Genomic DNA, 17,340 nt, shown 5'->3' with positions numbered 1-17,340 from the left:
AGCCAAAGAGTAAGAAGATAAGGGATGCTGTGGCCATTTTTTGAAGTGCAACTTAAGGCCATGGCAAGTCTTCCCAGGAAGAAGGGACAAGCTAGCCAGAGTGTCAAATGGTCTTTCCTCATCACAGAAGCCCAAGTGCTGAAAATTGCAACAGAAAATAAAGTATTATATCTGAAGAGTAGAGGCCATGGGCCAGATCTTAAAACTTCTCAGAGAAAGGACATGAAAATCTCAGTATCAGGAAAGAAGAAGACAGAGGAAGCTGCACATGGTTGGAAAAAGGGAGGCATTTAAAGACAAAGAGGGGGCCGGGGATGTGGCTCGGTGGTGCAGCGCCTGCCTAGCAAGCGTGAGGTCCCGAGTTCGATTTCCGGTACCAAAAAAGAAAATAGTGAAAATAAGACCAAAAAAAAAAAGTCCCTTTGGGGAAAAAAAAAATAAATAAATAAAATAAAGATAAAGAGGGCTGGTCAGACAGATCAGTGGATTAAAGTGCCTGCCTAGGCAGGCCGGTGCTGGCTGGCCCTGCCTGCCACTGGGGCGCGCTGAGACAGCAACTGAGACTGGGCATGGTGGCCCGTGCCTGTAATCCCAGTGCTTGGGAGGCTGAAAACAGGATGAGTGAGTCTGATCTATGCAGCAAAAAAAAAAAAAAGGACAAGGAAGAGCCAGGCAGGCACAAAAGCATGCTCCATCTTACCCAGGACCTGCCAGATACCACCCATCAAGGCAAGCTGCCTGTGAGGCAATGACTGTAGATATCCTGGGAGGAAGGAGATGACAAGTGGGAAGTGTGGGCTAAGTGACAATGTCTGCAGAAAAGGAGCCAGAAGGCTCACACAACCTTGTGAGGGGCAGTCACAGCCATTTAATACTGTGGCCCAAATCTCTATAAGGCAGAGCTAGCAAGGAAGAGCCTGACACACTGATCAAAGCACAGGGGACATCATCCCTAATCCCTTAGGAAGACAAAAGGTGGGATCACAAGGAGAGGGTAAACAGGTCAGAATTCCCACCAAGTGTTGCCCCACTGCTTCTGCATACCTGGTTGACCAAAACCATAGGTTGCCCTGGAGACTGCTCCTCTGGCACCCTGTAGGTCAGGCTGGCCCAGCACTTGAGAGGCCTACAGCTGTGCTAGTTGCCGAGTAGGAATTAATGAAACATAGGGAAGAAAACAGTGAAGGCTTTTGCCACACAACCAGCTCCTAATCCTGGGAAGGTCAGTACAAATCCTGCTGTGCACAGAACTCTGGCATCATGAGGATGTTTGGTCAGAATCCTAGTGCCAAGACCTACCTCACACACAGTGCAGTGCCAGCGCGTCTCCACATGGTGTTTGCATTCATTACAGGTATAGACAAAGCGATCTTGTCCCTGGGTGTGCAGCTCCACCAACATGCACAGTGTGGACCACTTGGAGCGGCGCAAGGAAGAAAACTCCCAGTGCTTGTCTCTGGCCAGGGTGAGGAAAGCATCACGCCCGTCCATGAGGTCACAGCTCAACAGTGGGTCAGGGTCCACAATTGGGGGCAGTGTGTTGATGACAGGCCCAGCATGCAGGTGAATCACAAAAAAGACCTGTAGAGAGGATCTGCATTAGTCCCACAGAAAGGTGCTTAGTGCAGGGCTACCTCTACCTGAAGAACAGGAGGATAGTTGAACCTAATAATGGCTTAAAGACCTCGGTACTAGGGATGGAATGGAACTGTTGACAAGTATTACTATTATCAAACTAGCTAGTTCTCCCAGCTGGAGGATACCCTCCTTTCACCGCAGACCTATACAAGAAACCCTAGGACAGCTGGACTTGAGCATTCACCCTTCTCCTGGCCAGAGACAGAGCTATTGCCTCTCTTGGGCCCTAATAATCAACAGTACCTCCCATCTGGCCCATGCCACTACCTCCTTGTGTTTCTCCATGGTGGCATAGAGCTTCTGGGACAGGTCATTGGACACATTGGGCATGCTGGGCTTCTTCTTGTTGGCGCGACTAATGCTGCTTTTATTCTTGTTGGTCTTCTTGTTGTTCTTTTTCTTGGCATTCTTGCTGTCACCTTGACTGCCCTGCAACCACACAGGAAACAGTCAGATAGGCCAGGTTCCTCTCCCAAGCCTGGCACTGACACCCAGCTCCCAGGGTACAGGGTTCCAGGAAGCCCAGTCTAAGGCAAGGCAGTATGATGGCAGGAGGGTCTGTACTTGGCCAGGCTTGGTCATTTCTCCTCTCAAGAGAAAGTGGATGCTAGTTCAGAACTGGGGAGACCAAAAATTTTCCATTGGTCCCCATTGTTCCACTAGACACTAGATATATGTTTCCTCTTGCTTTCTCCATAGCTTGCTGTGCTTTGAGAAATGCTCCAAATACATACAGTACTGCCAAGTTTTCAAAGAGAGGACACAAGAAAGTAGAGATGGGAGAAAGAAGTCACCTTGGTAGAAGCAGAAACTTCCAAGCGTCCCTCCCACATCTCACCAAAAGCTTGCATGACAGCAGATACCCCCTAATTCTGCTGCCTCCTGCCAAGTCTATAACCACTGTTAGCAATTGAACTTTGAGGCTAAAGCCTGTCTCACTGTTTAGTTCAAATGATCCTACTCTGAAAATGATGCATGATTATTATTCATTTATAATTCAATGTGGAACAGCTACTCAAATTTGGCCAACAGAACTTTTTTTTTTTTAAATCAGGATATATAGCCCCAGCTGGCCTTAAAATGGGGATTCTACTGTCTCAGCCTCCCCAATGCTACTACAGTGTATACTGCCATGCCTAGCATTATTGTTATGACTATTATTTTGTTTTAGTGACTGTGAATGAAACCTAGGAACTCCACACAAGCTAGGCAAGTGCTTTACTACTTAGTTAAATCCACAGCCCAAGAACTTTTTGAGACAGGGTCTTGCTATGCAGTTCAGGATAGCCTTGAGCTCACACCAATCCTCCTGCCTCCATCTCCTGAGTGCTAGGATTATAGGTGTGCACCACAATGCCCAGAAAGAACTTCATTTTATTATTTATTTTTTACCTGCTGAACCTACCCTAAGAGTGGGGTTGGTGGGGCATGTGGTGCTGGGGACCGAACCAGTCCCCTGAGCCTGCCTAAGCTTGCCTAAGCAGGCACCTTAGACCACTGAGCTATCTTGCTTGCCCCGAGAACTTCATTTTAATCAGATGAGAAAGAAAGCTGCTGAGAGCAAGGAAGGAACAGCCATCTGTGGCAAGATCAACCTGCTCTCCATAAGTGGCCAGAGAAACTATTGGTACCAAGAGGAGTTGAGCAGATGTGATAAAATGTTAAGTGGGGTCCTAGATTGGACCTTGGAACACAAAGGGGAATTAAGGAAAAATTGAGGAAATCTGAACAAAATGTGGACTCAATAAAATTGGGTACTAGAACTTTAGCCAACGTTTCCTTTTTTCCTTCTTTGCGACTAGCTCAGCCCAACCTGGGGGTGGGGCAAGAGCAGCCTGTGGTTCTGGGGATTGAACCGCAGTCTCTGTGCACTTGCCTAAGCCTGCCTGTAGAGCCCTGAGCTATCTCGCCGGCCCCAGGCCAACTTTTTCTGTAAGCCCTAAAACTGTTCCAAAAATAGAAGTCAGCCAGGTATAGTGGTGCACACCTGTAATTCCAACCATCAATAAGTCAAGGAATGAGTATCCCTGTGAATCTGAGGCCAGCTTAGATTTCATATTAAGTTCAAGGCCAAACTGGTCTACATAGTGAGAACCTCCCCCACCCATCCACCTACCCAACCAACAACCAGCTAACTACTCACCCAAATGACAAAAAATAAAATCCATGTCTAAGAAATTATAAAAGGAATATGAACACTGCATATGATTTAGAAAATACGTCCAAAATGTTTAAAAAGCTTTTCTCTTTTGTTAATTGAGCAATAGCATTTTAGTTTATTTTTCTCTTATAATTACACCTATGCATGTTTGTGTGATTTTTCTTTAGATTTTGAAGGAAGTTGGAAAGACCCACATCCAGGCTGGCCTGGGAAGAAGGGTGAACCTGGGTGACCCAAGGCTTCAGATCTCAAAGTTGGAGCCTGTTGGTCATTGCCCCCATCCCAACATAATTACAAGTACTGTTCCATCTCCACAAACTTGAAAACTTGATTTTTAATGGCAAAGTACCATTCTACCCTGTATGGCCCTAACTGAAGTTTATCCCACTGTGAAGTCCTGTGTGTCCCTGAGGAAAGTGAGTCTTTATCCAGGATGCCTAAACTGGATAGAACAATGAGTCTCCTTGTCAACAGTCCCCATCACTGCATCTGAGTCCAGGGTGTACAGTCAAGGCTGGCTCAGACATAAGACCCTCATATATCTTCAAGACAGATTCACTGCCACTCAGAGTTCTCACTCAGAAAGAAGGAGTCTCCCTCTACTTGTAGAGCTGTGTTGCAGGAGCTCAGTGGAAAGGGACTCTGACACTAATCTAGCATCAGTGGCTCCCACAGGTAGGCAGATTCCTCTTCCTGAAATAACCCAACTTTTGTCTTTTGCAAGCCCACATACATGTTCTGACACCCCCCCCCCCACTTCAGTCTGAGATGTACTGGCTTCAGTATTTGGAGTAATCACTTGGTTTGTTCTGCACTGAACTCTTGAGTCAGCCATAAAAATCCCCACCCCTCTTCCAAGGCCAGCTTGAATATGGGTCTAACTTCCTCCAAAATCACTCTGAGGTAAAGAACTTCCAAGCACTAAATCACCAAATCCTAATGAGGAGAAAGGTAGAATTATGGATCAACCTTGGGCAATCCAACGAAAGAGGTGGCCAGGAAATGATGATCATCTCTTCTTAAAAATCATAGGAACAAGAATCTGTGTCTCATCCTGGTCTGTGCTTTCTCTTTTCTGCTAGAAGCCAAGGGCTGTGCTGCTAATGATGTGACCTTAAAGTGCACAGTGCCAGGGATGTAGCACCTACTCAACAAATCACATGTGTACTGAGAATGATCCTGGGTGACCCAAGGCTTTATTTTATTTACTTATTTATTTATTTATTTTTGGTCGGAACTGGGGATTGAACTCAGGCCCTTGCGCTTGCCAGGCAAGTGCTTCTTCTACTGAGCCATCTCCTCAGCCCAAAAAGGCAGGAGGGTTTTTTTTTTGTTTTTGTTCCGAATGCCTTCAGGGCAGGTTTGGTTGGCTTGAGTTGTGGGGATAGAACCACAGCAACCTGAGCCTGACTGCTTTGTTGAAGCAGCCACTTAAAGAACTGAGCTAAGGGGCAGGCCCCCGACCCAAGGCTTTAGATGCCACTACACAATGATGGTTCCTCCAGCCTGATAGGACTTGTCTTATTTACCTTCTCTGGGACTTTCTCAGGCATCTCAATAACTTTGTCAGCAGCCAGCTGTTGGGCTTTCCCTCATGCAGCAGCAGTGACAACAACCACAATGTAAAAGCTCAGGTACCAAACAGTAACCTTCTCAGTTCATGGTTTTCCTCACATGCCACAAAGACCCACCTTATTCACTAGGACTGCTGCCCTTAAAACTCATCATATATTTCCTCTACATCCTCACCTACAACTGTATCTGTGCCACCACCACTGCTTTAATTTTTTTTTTTTTTTTTTGGGTACTGGGGATCGAACTTAGGACCTTGCATTTGCCAGGCAGATGCTTAAGCCACTGAGCTACCTCCTTGGCTCAGAACTGCTTTCTCAAACAACAGCACGTGGTTCCTGACCCTCAACACAGCACACTGCCTCTCAATACTGCTTCTTGTTTAGTTCACTGTGCACTGCTGCTACACAACGACAATAACTAGTAAATAGGCCAGGTGCAGGAAGGCACAAACACTAAAGGACAGGCTGCCACAAAATGCATGAATGAGGCCTGACAACCAAGCAGCTCATAGTTAAGTAACTTTTACCCACCTCAGCTGGCCTTCCTTGCTCCCCAGTAGAACAACTGCTCTCTTCTTTGGTCTAACAATCACATTACCAGGGATCATACTGGGTGCAGAGACCTCAGATATGTCCTCTACTATCCATGATGATGACCCCAGCACAGCAAATGCAAACTGTCAGGACCAGGCCTCCACCCATGGCTCTAGTAGGGGCTGAGGGAAGGCTTATACCTCAGGGGTCTCACTAGCTGCAGTGCTCTCTTCTTTTTTCCTTTCTTCTTCTTCTTGTTCTAGCTCCTTAATGCTTTCTTCCAGCACATTGGGCCAGAAGTCTCCTTCAAAATAGGGCAATTCCTTGGCACTTGTGAGTCTGTCTTCAGTTGCCTGTTTGAAAATGTCCTAGGAGGGAGCAAAGCACAGAGGTCAGAGACAACAGCCCACAGTGCCAGTGATGCTGGTTACCAACATCAACTGACAGTGACCAGACTACACTTCATTTTCACTCTGTGCTTTCACAGCCTTGTAAAGCATATGAGTACAATTACAATCAGCTGTGACAAAGTCATTACCTTCCTATACCCTTAGGTACCTTGTAGTCATGAATGATCCGCTCTGCAAATGCTTTGTCCAGCATCTTTTTGTACCACTCTTGTAGTCGCTTTGGTTTTGGTATTTTTTGATCAGGGGGGTGGCAATGGAAGATATAGTCATCTCCTTCACTTGGAGGACAGGCCCAGATGTGCCCTGTTACATACCTATAAGGTTAAACAGAAGTGTCAGTGCAATCAGTTCTGCCTCTCTGGGGTTATGGCTTAGGAGCAGGAACTAAAAGCAAAGAAGAAATAATCATGAAAAAGATACTGGTAGTGGAACCTGAGTTACCTAAGTCCCTAAGAGAGACCTAAGAGACTCAAACCTAGACATGGTCCTGAACCAGGTGGCCAGTACAGGTATGCTCAGGGGGTACGATGAGATTGCAGAGGTCTCATTAACCTCATCACAAAGCCTAGGAACATAACTGCTTGTCAAGGGACAGCTCAGAGGGCACCTCAAAGGATGCATTAAATTCACCTATTTCCTCCTCCTCACTGGAAAGGAAGTTCAGTATTTCTAAGGGGTTAATGTTAAATAGATCTCATTTAGTCCAAGATACTTCTATCAAGTATCTCTAACCTTTTCACAGTTGACAACTCTGGAACATAAAAATCAAGTACTGGAGAAAAAAAGTCAGACATAAAAACATGTATTACAGGAATGCATTCCTACAAAATATACAGAAAAGACAAATTTAAGGAGAAAGTAGAGCAGTGTGGGCTGTGTGTTCAGCAGCACAGTGCCTGCCTGGTAGGCACAAGGTCGAATTCCATTCCTAGTACAAAGAAAAGAAAGCGGTTGTCTGACGCAGCAAAGGGGTTTCCTAAAGCGGATGAAAATATTCAGAAACTGATTTATGGTGATGGTTGCACCATTTAGGAAACCACTGACTTGTAAACCTGAAATAGGAAAATTTTATACTAAGAAAATTAAGATTCAGTAAAGTAGAAAGAACAGGCAAGCAAGCAAAGGCAGACAGAACTTCCACTGTCCTCTCTTGAACTTAGATATACATGTGTACATGGAAGGGAGGACTGGAAGAATTCTGAATTAATCTCCATATATTAGAAACAAAAACAAAAAATTTTAAATGAAAACTAACAAACATAGAGAAAAAATTTTTTTTTTGGTTCTGAGTAATTTAATCCAAACTTACCCCAATTTCTTTACATATTCTAGGTATCCAATAAGGATTTCATGGTAAACAGCTGTCCGGAGGCAACGGGGTCGAAAGAAATGAATACTGTCCAGATAAGATATGTACACACGTCTGTTGGGGGTGGGGGGAGGAAGGGCACATTGTAAATTCGAGAAAAATTTTCCAATATGAAACCAAATAGTAACATGCAAAAAATCCTCCAGAAATAAACTTTGTTTTTACAGTGGTTAGGATGGCCACCAAACAGAATGTGATAAAATCCCAATCACAGACCACCCCCTCCCCAGCCAAAGAAAGAGCAATCATTTTGTTGCTGAACAAAAGGGACAGTATTCCTCCCAGAATCAAGGAAGTACTGGGGCATCTGGGAGAAGCCACTTCCAGGGCTCTCTCACCTGGCTTCCCGACTGAACCCCAACTAACTGGGCAGAAACACTTCACTCAAAATAGGTATGCCTAGCTACTTCCAACCCCTGATTTTGCAGGGTGAGAGGGCTTGTTAAAACAGAGACAACAGAGTAACACTAGGGCCCACACATAGTCATACTGTACTTGACAGTACTGAAGCACACAGGTTTTTTTCTAAGACACTTGAGCATTGGTCTACTCATACACAACATGCTGAGTGACACAGTCAAAAGGGAAATGGAAGACTACCTTGTGTTTGGTGGGGGACAATCAGAGCCATATTCTTGGACATGCATTCCAAAAAAGCACACATCTACACCATCAATTTCCTCAAAGGCAAAGAGGGCTTTGGTTCGATATGGGAAAGACTCAGACATTTCCCCAGAATCCACAAACCTGAAATGAAAGGCAAAGACTGGTATTTGCAAATGTCATGTTCTTAAACTTTTTTTATTTTTACTTTTGATATATTTATTTTTTTGTATTTTAGGGAAGGGTGGACAAGTGTGTTCGGGGTCTCACTACTAGATTGAACTCGTAGTGATCCGTCTGTTTACAGCCTCCCAAGAGCTGGGATTACAGGTATGTGCCACCATGCCCAGCCTCTATTGCCATCTCAGAGTGCCCGGGGACAGGGCCAGCACAGCAGGCCCGGGGATCAAACCCTGAGCCCCTGTGCCTGCTTGTAGGCACTTTAATCTGCTGAGCTATTTGGCCAGTCCTTTCCTTTAAACTTGGTCAGTGCAAAAGTGCTAAGGGCATGGCCAACTTTTGGACAATGTCCAGGGCTCTCCCCACTGGCCTAAGAAGCCTCAAAGCTGTGATTCAGTTCTGACTTGTTTTTTTTTTTTTTTTTTTTGATTTTCTTTTTCTTTTTTTTTGCTCAGGGTCTCACTACATAGCCCACATTAGTAGTGATCCTCCTGATTTCTGCCTCCCAAGTGCTGGGATTACAGGCGCGCGCTACTGCGCCCGGACTCCATCGCCGGCTCAGCACACCTGAAGGTGGGGCCGACGCGGCAGGCGGAGCCAGGTATCGAACCCTGGCTGCTGCGCTTATCTAAGCAAGCGCTTAGTCCACTGAGCTATACCGCCGGCCCTTAAAGAGTGGAATAAGGTTTTTTTTTTTTTTTTTGCTCCGAATGCCCTCATGGCTGCTGACTTGTTTTCTCACAACAAGAAACTGTACTACCCCTGCTAATTAATTTGTGGATCAGGAGCAAGGGTTGTATATAGGTTCCAGGTACTAAGAAGACTGACAAAATCACAACCAAGAGCCCTGCAGAGAGACAGGCTCTGCCAAGCAGGTGTGGGGACCTCTCCCGTCACAATTTAAGGAAGAAACCACACAAACCGTGACTTCATCCCGGGCTTGACCTCCACAGTCTTGTCGGAGCTGGCCACCACTCTGACAAAAACCTCCCCGGCTTCAGGGTGATTCTGGCGCCGTAAAAATTTGTTCACTCTGTCTTCCAAGTGGTTTCCCAACCTTGTGGTCTGCAGTCCTAGAAAATCCAGAACAAGAATCTACCACTTTCTGGCATTCTCAATAATTAGTTTTCTCTAAACACAGAAAAGATATAACCTGTCCAGTGACATGAGTGTTTCATGAGGGATCTTAGACACTCAGCACTCCAAGAACTGTTTACCAGTCCAGGTGTTTCATTCTTTTTTGTCTTTTTGAGACAGGGTCTTACTATGCAGTTCAGGCTGGCCTTGAGCTCATCATGTAGGCCAGGCTGGTCTTGAACTCACAACAATCCTCCTGCCAAGGCTCTCTGGTGCTGGGATTATGGGTATGCACCACCACACCCACCTAGTCTATTTGTCTGAGACAAGGTGTCATTCTGTAATTCTGGCTGATTTGAACTATGTAGCCCAAACTAGGGTCAAACTTGAGGTGATCTTCCTATCTGACCCTCCAAAGTGCTGGGATTACAGGTGTGCACCACCATACCTGACTGCATCTATTTGAGCCTTAGAAATTATCTGAATCTTATAGTAGGGGCTATAAGACAGGGTAGGGAGGCCGGGGAGGTAGCTCAGTGGAATAAGCACTTTCCTGGCAAGCTCAAGGACCTGAGTTCAATCCCAGGTTCCATTAAAAAAAAAAAAAAAAGAAAAAGAAAAAAGAAAAGAAAAGAAAAAAGAAAAAAAAAGATAGGGTAGGAGGAAGGTTGTGCTCTCCTTACTTCTTGCCCTTCTACCTGAAGTCCTTGGAGGCTTAGATGGGGCTTATTTAAAGCCTTGCCCTGGCTTCAGGACTCCACCAAGCAGAAGGCTCCTATGTTGCTGACCAGCTTCACAACTATATCCAAAAGATATCTGATACAGAAAGGTAGTCTGCTTTCTGTTCCAGATCCATGCTTTAGGAACTCTAATAGCACTGGGAAAAATGGCACACCCTTTGAGAAGGGATGCACAACAGGGGCCAGATGATCAGCCCTTGTCCATCCAAGTCTACTGTAGTCTAAAGTAGGACACAGAACATTCCATGGCTGACTTCATCAGCCAATGACTGTTTAATGCTCTCTAAGGACTCCAATCACATGGAGATAACGTTCAGTATGTTACTCTAGCCCATTACCTTCATGAGGCAATCTGTCCTGGGTCAGTCCCCACTGGACATTGCAAGCAGAAGCTACTGAGGCAAAGCATCAGTCACTTCAGAGAATTCTTATGAAGGGGCATAGAAGAGAAAAGTATAAACGGCCTACAGTGATTTTTTTTTTTTTTTTTAAGAACATGACCAATTTCATTTATTATAGATAAAGCTTCTAATAAATACATAGATAATAGGGTTAGGCACCACAATCAATACTCAGAAAATGCTTATATCCTAGACAGGCAAAATACTGTTTCTGGCATGAAGAAAAAACTTTTTTTTTTTTTTTTTTTTTGGCGGAACTGGGTATTGAACTCAGGCCCTTGCGCTTATCAGGCAAGCGCTTATTCTACTGAGCCATCTCCCCGGCCCCCGAGAAAAACTTTTGAAGCAATAATATGCCACAGGTAAGCAGATCCACTGGAAGAGGAGTGGATTTATGTTGGGAGGTTAGCACTGGCTTCCATTACCAAACTAGGTACTTGGTCCCACAGTGATTTTTATAGATAATAGATTAAGGGGTGGAGGGTTTGCTGACGACCAACTGAAAATTTCACACACTTAGCATGTGCTCTACCACTGAGATTCATTCAAGCCCAAAATAATGGATTTTGTGTCACTGTGTATCCATGTGTGCATGTTAAGGATCAAACCCATAGCCACATCCATTGTTCTACTACTGAGTTATAACCTCAGCCTCTTAAATAACAAAATTTTAAAGGTATTTACTGACTTTTTAATATTTTCTACATTAGTAGCGAATGTAAAAAATAAATCTATTTGAGATCTTAGAATATTTAACTTTGGTGTTTGAGACTTCAGGCTGGCCTTGAACTTACGGCAATCCTCTGGCCTCAGCTTCCTAAGTACTGGGATTACAAGCTTTAGCTATCATGCTTGGCTAGAATATTTCTTACTAAGATCAAGAAATAGCTAGAAAATTGAGACTAATCTTCTAAGTTTTATTTATATCTCCACAAAGGTCATTAACAAGAATGGTCAAAATAAGGAAAAAAAAAAAAAAGAAAAAAAAATGAAAGCTAAATTTTGTAAAGCTAAATAAAAATGAGGAGAACATGAATATGAGATCTGTATGACAGGGTCTTAGCATGTGGCTCAGACTGACTTTGAATTAGGATTATAGATATGTACCACCACATCCAGCCTATTTGATACTTTGATGAGCATCTACAGAGCCTATGTAATCAGGCCCTGAGCCCGTCTTGGTTGGCACTTTGGCTGAGAATGTTCTGAGAAGTAAATTACAAGTTCAAAAAGGCTCCCGGGCCATACTATCCATTTCTGACATTCTCAAATTCTCAGCTCCTTCAGTTCTCGTATTACGGCTGAGAAAGTTTTCTGTTCCCTTGTGAGGTGGCTTCCAGTTCATATCCATGACAGCCCTCCTAGATCCTGGGCTCAAGATGCTGGTTATAACACTGTGTGTGTTTGTGTGCTGTGTTTGTGTGTGACTTAGTTCTAATCTACTTAAGAGAAGGATCTACTGACAAATGTCCTTTCAGATTTTATAGTTTGCTGTCTAAACTTCCAAACTCTCATTAAAGATGAGACTAATCATAAAAACTAGCTTTATAAAAAAGTGAAACCAAATGGCCCCTTTAAGAATAAAGAAGGAAACAAAAAAAGGGGATACAAATGAAGGACCATTTTGTATCTATATATACAAAATAGGATAGATATACAGCTACTTTCTCTTAATTGATGAGAAGAAAGATGTGTACTGTGTCTGGACAGAATATCATGTCTGTATCTTGTATTATGAATAACCACTATGAAGACAACAATATGCAATGTATTAATTATTAAAACTGTCCTACTAATCGGTTTTGAAAAAAAAAAAGAATAAAGGAAAAAAATACAAGTATTAGAAAACTCACAGATAAAAACATTTGACAACTGTTCTATTTTTTTAAATTTTTTGTGGAACCAAGGATTGAACTCAGGCCCTTGCACTTGCAAGTGAAGCGCTTATTCCACTGAGCCATCTCCCTGGCCCCCTTTAGGTTTATTATTTTTTATTTATTTTATTTTATTTTTGGTGGAACCAGGGATTGAACTCAGGCCCTTGCGCTTGCCAGTGAAGCGCTTATTCCACTGGACAACTGAGTTCTTTTTTAATTTTTATTTATTTATTTATTTTTGTGTGTGTGTGTGTGTGTGTGTGTGTGTGTGGCCAGCTCAGCCCACCAGGGGGCGGGGCTGGCTGGCATGTGGTGCTGGGGGATTGAACCGTGGTCCCTGTGCTTTGCTAAGCTTGTTCTAAGTAGGTGCTTTAGACCACTCAGCCATCTCACCAGCCCTGGACAACTGAGTTCTAAAACCATGTGTTAGGGGCAAGAGATAAAGCTCTGTGGCACAAATGCCTGTCTGGCAAGCACAAGGTCCTGAGTTCTATTTCTAGCACCCCATAGTTACCAAAGGATGACCAGGGAAAATCTATATAAGTTCTAAGATGTACAGCCCAAAAAACAGCAATCAGCCATAAACTTACTCTTAGCACTGAATTTGTTTTCTTTTCGAGGTCTGCCAGTTTTCTTTAAGCAGTTGTCACATACAAAGCTGCCAAACAAATAATAGATGTGATTAAATTACTATCTATATTCAACAATATAACTATATATGCTGGCATACCAAGACATTCAACATTAAAATAGTTGTTGACAGTTTAAATCACATCACTGTAAAAGGAGTGAATACGACAGCTTTGATTTTACAACTCCTAAAGCATGCAAACACTTAAGACTTAATTTAGAATCAACTGCCATCTCTAATTGTTCAAATCTTGCTGAAAACAATGAACGAGAGACAGCCACCACGGCCATCCTCTCCTGAGTTGTGTAGAAACTCTCTCTTTTGCCCCAAATCACCGGCAATTACTCACCCTGAAGGCCAAATGATGTCATAATGCAGAACACAAATCTGATGCATCTTACGGCCACACTCCTTGCAATCGACAAAACTGAGAGACAAAGAAAGCACACTTAGCAGAGCTATACAGATGCAGTCTCAGGCCAAAGCTTGGATATGTTCTGTGGATCGCGTGAATATCTCATCTGTGTATGTGCTGATTGATCTACCTGTACTTTACAAAGGTATCTATATGGTATTTTCTACAGGGGAAAAAAAAAAAAGGTGCTTTTCTCCTCTTCTTTGTATAAGTGCTTCATTCCTCTTTTTTCCCCAACCTGTCTGTACAATTAGCAATGGAACTTTTGTTGATGAGGCATTATTCCACCAGTGAATAATTCTATTATCACTATGCATTTTCAAGACTCATGTGAGTATTTTGTTGTTTTCATAGTGGTGGTGGTGGTGGTATCAGGGAAGGAACTCAGGACCTTATATATGCCAGGCAAACACTATATTATGGACTTATATCATTAGCCTTTATAAAGTTATTTTGCAATGAAGTCTCATCATGTTGCCTAGACTGGCCTACAACCCATGATTCTCTTGCCTCAGTTTCTCAAATAGATGGGATTACAGGAAGACCTATGCTTTTTCTACATTATTCTATGTATCTGAAACTTTACTTTGGAGACAAAGAACAATACTTCCTGTGCTATAAACACTTCCTGATTTATTTATTTTTTTGGCTCCTATTTCCCTTCCACTAACCATCCCAATGCTGTGACCTGAATCCAGGAACTTCCACTGAGCTATATATCCCAGGTCATTTTCATTTTTTAAATTTTTGAGCTAGAGTCTCACTAACTCCTCAAAGTTGCCCAAGCTGTGATCAAACTAGGAACAATCCTTTTTCAGCTTCCTGGGTGCTAGGATTACTGGTGTGCACCACTTTGTCTGATTTAAAAACTGACCTTTTGTGGGAAGTTATATGACAGGATCTCACTGTGCATTCCAGGCTGGCCTTGAATTCATGGTGATCCCCCTGCCTCAGCCTTCCCAGTGCTGGGATGACAAATATATGCCACTATACATGCTTGGCTAATACTTGTTCTTAAGTCTGAAGAATTTCTAGAGGGCTAGTGAGATAGCTCAGCAGACTAAGTGCCTGCTTAGGCAAATACAGGGACCAGGGTTTGATCCTTGGTACCACATGACCCACCAGCCCTGCTCCTGGGCGTGCTGAACTGGCCACTGAGACCAGGCATGGTGGCACACATCTGTAATCTCAGCACTAGGGAGGCTAAAAACAGGAGGATCACTATGAGTCTGAGCTGCATAGTGAGACCCTGTAATAAATGCATTTAAAAAAAAAAAAAATTCTAGAGTTGGGCATGGTTTTAGGGAAAAAAATTTTTTTAAAAAGATATGGACAAGGAGGACAGGTAAGAACAGCCACACCAGAACTGGTGAATAGAGTTGCCTGTTCTAACATAGCAGTCCTGCTGGTGACAGTCTGTATAAGAGTATATGCTTGTGGCTGGGGATATAGCACTGCTGCACAAGTGCCTGCCAGGCAAGCTCAAGGTCCCGAGTTTGATTCTCAGACAACAACAACAAAAAGAGTATCAGGAGGTGGTCCACCCATTTCCCTAGAACCATTCTTCATACTGCTCTGCACATACAACTGGGCCCCATCACCTACACAAGCCACCCCTTTTTACATCCTCAATACCAAAATGATTGGAAGTCAAATAAGCCTTCAGCTCACTCCTTTTCTGCCATGCCATATGCTCACATCCTTGTGGAAGGCTTAAGAGCACCAGGAAGTGTCATGGCTCAAGCTCTTCTGAAATGTGACACTTTCACTCTTGCTAACTACAGTGAGGTCCCCTGCCCCTTTATCCTGCCAATGCATGTGCTGTGAAAGGGCACTCTAGTCGCTCTTCTCTGTTGCCTTGGTGGTGGTGGTAGGGACAGCACACACAAAAGTGTGTAAAACCATAGCAACATGCCATTATACTCAACTGGTACTCTGGCGTCCACCTGAGGTCTCTTTTCCCATGTCATGTACATGCCACACTTGGCCTTTACTTCTTTTCTTCCAGCTTTCAATCAGCCTCACTAGTTTTGCTATAATCTCTGAAACTAAGTACAGCCCCCTTCTACTTCAGTAACTCCCTCAATTCCTATGCTCAATCCAAGATACTCCACTTTCAACTCTTGTCTCCCATGTCATGGAAAGTGAATATAAAAGCCATGCTGCTGTATGTTTGTCACTCTAAGACATCACTGTGGGGCCGGGGAGATGGCTCAGTAGAATAAGCGCTTCCCTGGCAAGCGCAAGGGTCGGAGTTCAATCACTGGTTCCACCAAAAAAAAAAAAAAAAAAAAAAAAGACATCATTGTGAATTTCTAACTCTCCCCCACCAATTGCTATGGACCACTTAGCTGGCCCCAGTAACTCTTTAGTTCAGAGCTCACAATTTCTTGCCTAAGTTATGCCTGAAGTCTCCAAATGTTTCCCTAGTAGAGATCAAAGTATTCTTTCCCTGGATTTTAATCTTCCAGATCCAAGTGATCTTTTTATACCACCAAACAGTGCTGTTCTTCAAAACCTCCCCACCACATATGGTACAAGTCTGTCAAAAACAGTATTATAAGGGAAAAAAAGTATTAAATTTGTCATTTGACTTGATCTTGACTAAGCGCACCTGTTTCTACGTTCCAGGGGGCAGGTCTTTACCCTCAACCACTCTAGGTACCTATAGTTTTGCAAAGCATCTGTGTTCTTTCATTCTGTGTATAAAATGTCCCATTCCCCCAGCTCTTACATCCTAATGAATGTCACTTTTTTCAGGAAACTGAGCTAATTGTGGTGATGACTTACTGCTCAGGCTGGGGCCTCAGACCTCTAGGACCTCACTTAATTGCTTCTTGTTACTATACTAAGATTCATCTGTCTCTGTTGCCAGACTACAACTGAAAGAAGGACCCTTCCCTATTAAGCCACATGTTCTACTCCTTGGTACCCAGTGAGTGACTTTTAAAAACTGGCAATGAATATAAATTGTTGATTTTTAAAATGTAAATTGTAAAGAAACTAAGAAATCATCCAGGGAAAGACAAAATGTGAAAATGAGGTGGAAAACCATGAAAAATGACCCAGTCAACATTAAAGGCAGTGGTGGGGAGTAAGTTTGTGGTAACTCTCCATGTATACCAGCATTTCACCAGCTCTGCTTAATCCCATTCCTGGGTAACAGGTAAAAGTAGAGAATAAATAACCTGCTAAAGTAAAGCTAAGCTTTCAAAAATAGCCTAGGTGGGAAATATCAGTCTTTCCTTATAGCAAATGACCTACTTGCAGCTGGGCCTTCAATGTGTCCTACTCTACATCTCTGAATCAGTGTGGCTGGAGCCCAGACAGGGACCCATCTTGGAGATATAAAATGGTGGGATTTACCAGGCACTGAAGCAGTCCTCAGGACTCTACTGTGTGTACTAAGTGGGTGGCTACAACACTAAGGAACTCTCAAGTTTCTTTAAGATGCTACTAAACAAACTTTGCAAATGTAGCACTCTCATTACCAAAGACAGAGGCAGAAATCTACACTAAGCTTCACATTACTGTATGGTAAGTATGTATGGACATATGTATAGTAGAGACAGGGTTTCACCACTATAGTTTAGGCTGGTCTTGAACTCATGATGTAGCCCAGAGAGCCTTTAACTCACAGATCCTTCTGTCTCAGCGTCCTGAGGCTGAGATTACAGATATGTACCATCACACCCAGTAGCTTCACATTATTATTATTATTATTATTATT

The 17,340-nt window shown here is 43.4% G+C and overlaps 1 protein-coding gene across 2 annotated transcripts in view; it reads right to left on the bottom strand.

Annotated features, from left to right (window-relative positions):
* The window catches only part of Crebbp (CREB binding protein), a 153,586-nt gene that overhangs the window by 5,195 nt on the left and 131,051 nt on the right, over window positions 1-17,340 (bottom strand). For both annotated transcript variants that reach the window (XM_004627820.3, XM_023711344.1), the window contains 9 exons: window positions 13,545-13,622; window positions 13,155-13,222; window positions 9,392-9,542; window positions 8,287-8,433; window positions 7,627-7,740; window positions 6,466-6,631; window positions 6,108-6,275; window positions 1,906-2,067; window positions 1,300-1,581 (listed from right to left, as the gene is read on the bottom strand). In XM_004627820.3, the coding sequence (XP_004627877.1) occupies window positions 1,300-1,581; window positions 1,906-2,067; window positions 6,108-6,275; window positions 6,466-6,631; window positions 7,627-7,740; window positions 8,287-8,433; window positions 9,392-9,542; window positions 13,155-13,222; window positions 13,545-13,622 (1,336 nt within the window). The remainder of the gene's footprint in view (window positions 1-1,299; window positions 1,582-1,905; window positions 2,068-6,107; window positions 6,276-6,465; window positions 6,632-7,626; window positions 7,741-8,286; window positions 8,434-9,391; window positions 9,543-13,154; window positions 13,223-13,544; window positions 13,623-17,340) is intronic.

Source organism: Octodon degus, unplaced genomic scaffold (genome assembly GCF_000260255.1).
Source record: "Octodon degus isolate 3935 unplaced genomic scaffold, OctDeg1.0 scaffold00021, whole genome shotgun sequence".
Lineage (NCBI taxonomy): Eukaryota > Metazoa > Chordata > Mammalia > Rodentia > Octodontidae > Octodon > Octodon degus.
This window is presented reverse-complemented; position numbering and strand designations above follow the sequence as displayed.